This window comes from Nothobranchius furzeri, chromosome 15 (assembly GCF_043380555.1).
Source record: "Nothobranchius furzeri strain GRZ-AD chromosome 15, NfurGRZ-RIMD1, whole genome shotgun sequence".
NCBI classification, from domain to species: Eukaryota; Metazoa; Chordata; class Actinopteri; order Cyprinodontiformes; family Nothobranchiidae; genus Nothobranchius; species Nothobranchius furzeri.
The window spans coordinates 27,945,952-27,955,291 of record NC_091755.1 but is presented as its reverse complement, the minus strand read 5'-3'; the positions used below and the strand labels follow the sequence as shown (position 1 = coordinate 27,955,291).

Here is a 9,340-nt window from a genome sequence, read left to right as displayed (position 1 = left end):
CACAGCCGCCCTGGGGCGGTCTGACAGAGGCAAGGCTGCCATTTGGTGCCATTGGCCCCACTGACCACCACCAACACAGGTAAGTTGGGTGAAGTGTCTTGCCCAAGGACTCATCAGCAGAGTTCCCCTGGTGAGAGCTGGAACCGAACCCATGACCCTCCAATCATGAGGCAACCCACTCTACCTTCTGAGCTACTGCTGCTACTTATGTTAAATGCATTTTATAGTTTCCGAGTTTGCAAACATCATCACAAAACATCTGTAGGTTATTCTAGATGCACCCGTTTTTCCTTTATACTTTTTATTTTTTGGGCAAGGGGCAGTTAAACAGTGATGTTCATTTGCCTAAACTAGAAGTTGTACTTCTCATGTATTGAAGTAGCCAAATTTAAATAACTCTGGAGAATTTGACAAAATGACAGGCTAGATGTTAATAAATGTGTCTGCACAAAGCCATCTGCGTTTGAAAAAAAAGAGATTACATTCTGTCCTTGTGTTTAATGAAATTTGTCATTTCTGTATGAAGGCTTCTTGTGGCTTACATGTAGAAAATGAACATTTTCATTAACACAGCAGAACAGAACTAGATTTGAGTAATTAATTCCCAGCACGGCTTGACTGGACTTGGGAGTTTCAGTCTAACAAGACAAAATGAACCATCTGGTACTGATGTATGGTAGTGCCATTTCAATCATGCCTTTTTGTGATGACTTTTCAAAGAGGTACATCAGTTAGAGCAGCATTCATTTTGCATTCTTCAGAGTAAAAAAAAAAGATCTCACGATGCTACATCATTAATTGTAATGATTTGAATGTCCAACAAAATGTTGATATGTAAGCAATTTATTTTAATTTAGTTTGAAATCTTCCCTCAGAAGCAGTGGCACCCTCTAAAGGTGGCCAAGATCCCCCTGGTAAAATTTGTGGCCACGCCATTGCCCCCCTCCCCCACTTTAATACATCACATTCATGTTCACACAAACCATGCATTCATCTTCTTTAATCAAGACATACTGTCACACGTGCTGGTGAGTGAAGCGGAGGCAAGGATCCAAACACGGGTGAAAAGGCAGGCAGGCAGACAGACAGACAGACAGACTCTGCTGGGAGTAGCCATCAGAAGATGGCTGTGCTCATTATGCAGTGTTTCCCAACCCTGGTCCTCGAGGCACACTGTCTTGCATGTTTTCCATGTTGACCTTTTCAACAACAGTGTTTCCCTGCTGCCACACACCTGACTTACAGTTTTTCTCAGTTGCTTTGGTGCATTTCTCACAACAGAATTTATCAGGGGTGGATTGGCCTATCTGGCATTCTGGCACTGTCCCGGTGGGCCGCTTAGCCAAGTGGGCTGCTTGCCCAGCTTGGGCAGACACTACTCCACAGTTGGTGATCTGCAGAACATTAGCTACATGCTAACCCAAAGCTAACAGAGTTTTTCCTGGCATTTTTGCAAGAAAAACGCGGTAGAGCGATGTACCACGTTAGCATGTAGCTAATGTCCCGCTGATCTCCGACCGTGGAGAATGAGCTGATCTGGAAGGCCAGGGCTCCCGGTCGCAGCGGTCTGGCCCTGCTTGTAATTAACAGTCCCAGTCCATATTAGACCACTACTAAGGCTCTTCTCAAAAACAATTAGTGCAAACTGCACATCATGGTGGATAACTTGCAAAGGTGAGTCACTTCATCAAAAAGAAAAGTCAGTTGCTCAAAATAAGTAGTCAATGCTTCAAAAGCAAGTCCCTTAATCAAAACAGATAATATATTCATCAAAAGCAAGTACTTATATCAATCAGTGTGTCAGGGCTGTCACAATTACAAGTCTTTACACCAGCACCTTTGGTCACAAAATCAAATGGTTTGAACATGTTCTCATTGTGACAGATTTCTTTGTAGGTGCTTCCCAATGACATGTCAAGTCTGGACAGCATGCATGGCATGTTGAAAACCATAAATTGTAAAGGAAAATCAAGACACTTCATATGCACTCTTGATAATATTTAATTGAAACTGTTCACAGCATTGTGCAACTGGGGAAATACAGTACAACAAACATTTTACAGCAAACATAAACTCAGACAGTAAACCTTACTGCAGTAGTTATGAAACAAAAATAAAACGGAACACACTGCTGCATATCAATCATTGATATCTAGACGCTCCCGTCTGTCTGCCCACATATTTTCATCAGCATCACAGCGAATGTCAGCTCTATTGATGCATCGGGGAAAGTATCTTCTGGAGTGTCGAATCCACCCTCTGCAGGACTCTGCTTAGTGTGAGATAAGGTTCACCTGAGAAAAGTAATTTATGGAGATTTCCATGGAAACTCCTTAAAATAGGGTTTTCAAAATGGGTGTAATTGTTTGACAAGATGTTCAACAATTTTGAGTGCAATGACACAAGCAATGAAATGAAGACTATTAGTTGTAAGGACAATGACTAGTCAGCTGGTACAAGTGTAAATAATTGTGACATTCATGATAAAAGCAAGGAGATAGTAATGAATAGCAAGTCAAAAGTGACCTTTCTTTAGATATTTGTACTTACTCAACTGCTTCATGTCCAAAGGCATTTGCCACTAGGTTGTGCCAAAACGATTACATGTTGTGGAGGTTGCACTAACTGTTGTGCAAAGATTAATTCTGTTGTGAGAAATGCACCAAAGCAACTGAGAAAAACTAAATGAATGAGTGATTAACAGGCATCTGCAGCACTTGATGTCCTCCTGAGGAGGCAATGTAAATCAGGTGTGCTGAAGCAGAGACATGGAAAATATGCAGGTTAGTGTGTCCTGAGGATCAGGGTTGGGAAACACTGTCATAAAATGATGGACATGGTCAGCAGCAATACTCAGGTAGGCTGTGACGTTGCAACAATGAACAATTTGTACTAAGGAGTCCAAAATGTACCAATAAAATGATCCCCACACCATTACACCACCACCACCAGCCTGAGCCGTTGACAGAAGGCAGGAAGGATCCATACTTTCTTGTTGTTGATGCCAAACTGACCCTACCATCCAAATGTTGCAACAGAAATTGAGACTTATCAGACCAAGCAACATTTTTCCATTCTTCCATTGTCCACTTTTGGTAGTCCTGTGCAAATTGTAGCATCAGTTTCCTGTTCTTTGCTGACAGGAGTAGCACCTGGTGTGGTCTACTGCTGCTGTAGCCCATCTGCCTCTAGGTTCAACGTGTTGTGTGTTCAGAGATGCTCTTCTGCATCCCTTGGTTGTAACGAGTGGTTATTTGAGTTAATGTTGCTTTTTTATCATCTCATCTGGCCATTCTCCTCTGACTTCTGGAACCAACAAGGCATTTTCGGTCACAGAACTGCCGCTCATTGGATGTTTTCTTTTTTTCGGACCACTCTCTGTAAACCCTAGAGATGCTTGAACCTGAAAACCCCAGAAGATCAGCAGTTTCTGAAATACTCAGACCAGCCCATCTAGCACCAGCAACCATGCCACGTTCAAAGTCACTTAAATCACCTTTCTTCCCCATTTTGAAGCTTGGTTTGAACTGCAGCAGATCATCTTAACCATGTTAACATGACTAAATGCATTGCGTTGTCCGCATGTGATTGGCTGATTAGTAATTTTTTTCTGGGGGTGCCACTGCTCAGAGGACGACATGTACAGGTACTTGTTTGGTGAATGAATGACGCTGCTGCCAAAAGTAGATTGTTCTCACAGAATGTTTATTGCATTGAAAGTTCCAACTTTAATACAAAAGTTTAAGCTTCATAAATAATTAGAGAAGGAGACATCAGATGTCTTCCAGTGCAAGTATTTGGATTTTAATCCATAAATCACACAAAAAAATAAGCCCAAGACACAAAAAATAATATTAACATTACATATTGTTATAAATACAGATGTTCCAATACTGTTATGAATCTGAACCTGCCAGACATAGAATTTAATCAGCAAATCTGGAGTGTAAGCCAAATTGCACGTGCTTAAGTAATATTTAGGGGTCTTCAATTTCTGCCACCTCTGCTGTCAGTGCCAAAGAGGGCACATTTACTTTCTTGTTCTGGCCCTTTGACTTACATTAAGGCCAATACTACTGCATGTGTCCTAATCGGCCAACTTCAATAAAGGCCAATTATTCACATTCCAAAAAGCAGACACATCTTAAAACAGGCGCACAGGCAAACGTTGCATCACTTTCTCCCAACACGGAGAGAAAAAGTGACGTTTAGTCACAGACAACTTCCAGCTCGTCTGTGCCAATTTCTTAATAGTGGAAGCCCGAGGCTTCAGCACATTTCAGCAGGTCATAATTCACGTATCCAACACGGTCCACCTGCCGGCGGGAGTTCATTCGCCAGTAGAAGCGATCTCTGCAGAAGTAAGTGTGACCTGAGAGATATAATAAAATACGATTTATTACATGTTTTTCATTGATTCTCTGATCAAGTTTATTGAGCCTATTTATGACTATTTACCTTTGTACTGGAATACGTCGTGAGCGTCATTAGGGACGCCACCAAAGACAACTTCAGTGGGTTTGGGGTAGCCTCTATCAATCTTCTGAGTCTTGACATCCAACCTGTGTGGGTCAGAAAATCATGTCAACCAGGAAATACAAATATATATATTGCTATTTTAATTCATGTGATTACATTTAGATTTATTATTGCCTAATTTGTGTGTTTAACTGTAATAATTTTACTCACCTCCAGAAGTCCTCTCCGCTGAAAAGCAGAACTTTGCTCGTCCCTTTCTGCAGCGCTCCTTCAACCTTCTGAACGCTGTTGGGCAGACCCAGTTTCTCAATGCTGCGTGGACCCAGGACGCTCTTTCCTGTGTAGACCCAGAATCTGGTTCCTGAAGACATGAGTTTGTGACAACCATTAGAAGTTTGGTTAAGTTACTGGCCCGATAAATACTGATATGAGCCTTAATTACCGGAGAAGAAGTAAATTTTCTTGGTCAGAACGTCCTCAAAGGCAGAATCGATGACAGCTGGTAGAGCGGGCCAACTCTCAGAAATAGACAGGGGTCCCTTGTGTCTAGCATCACCCCTGCTGGGTACCTTCCAGTAGTGTCTGTTGATTAGCATGTAAATTAGCCCTTCAACATTTTATTTCTTTAACCTAAAAAAAATGATTGAAGTAGAAACAAACCTTCACTCACCCATTTTTAAAGAAATGAAGATCTCCTTCAATCACAGTAATGGTGTCAAATTTGAGCACCTTACAGGCATCGTTGTCTGGAAGCTTTGTAGATGGGGTGGTAGAGAAAGGGTCATCAGTGGTTTCTGGGTAAGAGGTGGTGGTGGGGGTGTTGGGCTCAGGTACTGTTGGTTTGGGGCCTGGTTTACTTCCTGAATTAAAACAACAAAGGCTTAGAAACATTACTGATATTTCATTTGGTGCTTTAAATGAAGTACGCGTTGTGTGATGACCTCACCATAGAGATACTGAATGCCTTCAATGTCATCCTGATGGAGAGGAAAGTTCTCTTTGTAGGAGTACATGGGGTACATGAGAGCATCTCTGACGGAGGAGTGATCCAAGCCAAGTGCATGTCCGAACTCATGGGCTGCCACCAGGAACAGACTATAACCTGCAGGTAAAACCCCATTAATGCATGGTGCTGGTAAAAAATGTATCCGAGCTACTCTCCTGCTCTTTTTTGTGGTTCTCACCCTGGTCGGGACAGAAGCCCCATTTCTTGTCTTCATCGTAGTCCTCAGTGGTGCTGCACCACAGCTTGCCATCTCCTCTCCCCTCGCTAGTACATGAGTTATACTCTTTTCCCAAAAACACAAAGGGAAAGTGGCAGGGCTCTCCCTCAGAATTTCCTCCAATTACAGCCGTGTCTGCAATCAGAGACATAACACCAACAATTAAACAAAGTAACAAGCCATTGTGGCCGGGCTCCCTAGAGTTTATGTGCATTGTGTGTTTGAGTTTTTATGGCTCACCACGACTGGGGCAGAATCCATATTTCTTGTCCTTGTCATAATTGTTTGTGGTGGCACACCAGCGGTTGCCATCGTTGCGGCCCTCTGTGGTACAGCTGCTGTACTCCTTGTCCAGAAAGATGAAGGGGAAGACACACGGAGCTCCATCTGCATTTCCTCCAAATGTGTAAAGAACTGTTGGGAGGATGGTCAAAGGCAGGGATGGGTGAGTTTTGTTCCACAAGCTAGTAAACTTCTGTGGTTTGGATTTAAAATATTCATTCTCAGGCTTACGTTCACTTGGGCAGAAGCCATATTCCTTGTCTGCATCGTAGCTAGCTGTGGTTGCACACCATGGCAGGTTGTCTGTACGCCCTTCGGTGGTGCAGGAGGTGTAAGACTTGCCTTCAAAAGTGAAGGGGAAGTGACACATGGCACCGTTGGCATTCCCGTAGCGAGTCTTCACAGCTTAGGGGACAGAGAAAATTGAGTTTTAAAGGAAACCTCTTGAGTGAACACTAGAGGGAGTTGGCAGCACATGGTTGTACATGTCTGATTACCTGGGCCTTTCCCCAAGGTCCAGAACTCATCATCATCAAAGTGGGCATCTCCCTGCACACCCTCACCGGGAGGATAGGCGTGAGCTAGAAGGCCGTCCTTACCATCAAATGGGTATGGATCTCCATGGTCTAAATGAAACATTAAATTACTCGTCAAAGTCCGATTAAACTGTCTAAAAAAAGCAAAAAAGGGCAAGAACGTACCGGTTTTTCCAAAAGAGATCATTATGTCAGCTGTGCCTTCAAAGAGACGGGTAAAGGAGAGAGGGGTCACGTCGCTCCACACCTTGAAGGCTCGAGCAAAGGCATCATCAATCAAAGAGCTGTCCATGTCTGGAGAATAGTTCAGGATCCTGAGGAGAACAGAGTTGTTGCATGGAACTGACCAATGATTCCAGTTAAATGTGCATCATTACCAAAAGCTGTGACACATACCTGTAAGTAACATCACTATGGTCCCACTTAAGGTCCCCGTCAAAGGTCTGATAGTTGGCCACATCTGGAACACCACAGCGAGGTTGATTCATGGCCTCCAGCGTTTCTTTGTTCAGCTTTCCGGTCTCCTCCAGACCCAACTGCCTCTGCAGTCTCTTCAGGGCTTTTTCTGTGGACACTATGGACTGGAAGCCGCTCCGCTGCAGGGTGTCCATGTAGCCAAACCTCTTGAGATAATTCTGGAGAAAATGAAAAAATGTTTAGAATATAAAGAATCCTACACGAAGACATCTGCTCAAATATCACCTTCTATTTTTGTGTTGAATGATATTTGTAAACCCCGTCGTGGCTTTGGTTCACAGAATGAATATTTTCATTAACACTGTGACATGAATCTTTGTTAGAGTAATTTCTTTCCTGCACAGATTTATTGGACTCTGCTCTGGGACCCAAGACAAGATGAACCATCTGCTGCTTACCTCGGCAAGCTCCATATCAGTCATGTTTCTGATGATGTCTCCTGGGAAGGTGACAAAGACCGACTTGACGGGCAGACTCCATCCGTTCTGCACGCTTACTCCCAAAATCAAACACACGACTAAAGCAAAGCATCTCATGGTGAGACCTACTGTCGACCACGGCAAAACCGAACAAAAAATAAACACTAAGAGTTTAAGAAAAACAGAAGATTGTCTGAGGATTTTGTTTTCAGTGTTGATCCTTGTAGTTGTCTTCTCGTGTTCTGGCTCTGGTTGGGGTTGTAGACCTTGTATTTATGTGGAGGAGAGTGTTAGTCACCTAACCTCGTTCCCGCCTCCTGCCACCTCAATCCTCCTCCTTACATCTTGTCAGCCTCCATGGGTTGAATAAACATTGGGACTTTCCAAAACATTCACGTAGAACTTCACCTAAATGCTAGTCTGTGGTTTACTCATTGATTTTTTTTATTTTAGAAGATAGTTTTAGTTAGAAAAGTATGTTTGGTGTCGAACAAGACTAATTTATGATAAATTGTGATTCTACTGATGACACTCTAAGATTACAGCCAATTAAAATTAACCCTGAAGCTTTTATATCTAGAATTTGTATTTTAAAAGAAAAATAAACATGATGTGACTAAATCTACCTAATTGGAAATCTTAGTAACACTTTACAGTAACGGTTTCTGTATTAATGTTACTTAGTGCTTTATTAACCATTAAAAACAAAGGGCTCCTTTATTAACGTTCCAGATTATGTTAACTATTCAGTGCCACCGTCGTTTATACTTAGTTTATTAATGCTTAATAATGCACTAACATTAATAAAGGGACCCTTTTATTAAAGTGTTGCCAACATTTTTTACTTAAAATTTCACAAAGTCATGATGTAAAAGGATTAACAGCATTGCGGTTTGTTGTCATCTTTCCTTTTTGAGAATTTTTTATTTATTTATTTTTTTCATCATAGAGCACACACTCATGGGACTAAGCCAGACGCTTGTTCTATTTTTTATCCTCAAAAAACAAATATAAAAAAACTGGTTCTTCTTTTTACTTCCTCTTTGAGTTTAGGTTCCAAATCAGACATAAATCTAAGTCAAACTTAGATAAATTTAAATAAAATGATTAAAAGGTGATCTTTGTTGTTTTATTAGGTAACAAAGAAAGCGTTTGGTTTATTGACATTTTTTTTGATTAATTACAATTGTGATGACAAATCCCATTAAAGTGCTTTTGGACACATTTTGGGAAATACCTGCTCCCTCGTCACTATAGGCGCTGATGCAACACCTATAATAGACTGATGTTGAAACACAGCTCCAGAAGTCCTGTGTTGTAACATGCATTGCATCTAATGTTTTTGATCTTCTGCATTCAAAGAATGTGTGACATCTTTGTCTCTCGCTCACGTTTTTGCCACACAGACCACAGATGAAAAATACACACATAAGATAAAAGAACAGCTTGTGTGTTAATCTGTGATCTTGTGTGCAGCATACAGGATGTGCAGGACTCATGGTGGCTCAAAGTTTCCCAGATTTCAGGCCACAACTTGCTCTGATCCCACATGAATAATCAATGTTGTTTTTGAGGGACTTTTTCTTTTAACTCAACATTGCTGGTGTTTTTTTGTTTTGTTTTGTTTTGTTTAAACACGTTTGTGTAGTTCCCTTTTGTATTTTCTACATGCAGGTAAAAAATCTCTTGAATTAATGAATCAGCAAATTCCATGTAGAGAGAAAAAAACATCTGATGCAGTAAAAATATCCATCCATCCATCCATTCTATCCATCCATCCATTTTTTTAATTTGTTTTTCCATGGTCAGGTTGTGGGGAATGTCGAGGTCCAGCTTGACCTTTTGTGGAACCGAGCTGGTAGGAAAAGCAGCGGTTGCCGACCAGACCAGTCTGTGAGATACTCCCGGGTCACAACAATTTTAT

General features: G+C 41.6%; 1 protein-coding gene across 1 annotated transcript; it reads right to left on the bottom strand.

Moving 5' to 3' along the window:
* Positions 1–3,684: 3,684 nt before the first annotated feature.
* Positions 3,685–7,679, bottom strand: mmp9 (matrix metallopeptidase 9). Its single transcript, XM_015967751.3, has 13 exons — positions 7,396–7,679; positions 6,917–7,155; positions 6,686–6,834; positions 6,482–6,610; positions 6,216–6,389; positions 5,943–6,116; positions 5,664–5,837; positions 5,426–5,581; positions 5,150–5,339; positions 4,922–5,061; positions 4,690–4,840; positions 4,459–4,562; positions 3,685–4,372 (listed from the first exon to the last, which is right to left on the bottom strand). Exons 1-13 carry the CDS (start codon positions 7,531–7,533, stop codon positions 4,248–4,250), a joined length of 2,043 nt encoding a protein of 680 aa, XP_015823237.3. The 5' UTR covers positions 7,534–7,679; the 3' UTR covers positions 3,685–4,247.
* Positions 7,680–9,340: the final 1,661 nt, after the last annotated feature.

Bases quoted from the DNA above. Each gene is read 5' to 3' on its own strand.
- mmp9 (XM_015967751.3), bottom strand. From the start codon at position 7,533: ATGAGATGCTTTGCTTTAGTCGTGTGTTTGATTTTGGGAGTAAGCGTG. The intron at 6,390-6,481 runs GTAATCAGACAT...CTGTCCCCTAAG, and splicing joins GACCTTGGGGAAAGGCCCAG to CTGTGAAGACTCGCTACGGG. The intron at 5,340-5,425 runs GTGAGGTCATCA...GTTTTAATTCAG, and splicing joins AGGCATTCAGTATCTCTATG to GAAGTAAACCAGGCCCCAAA.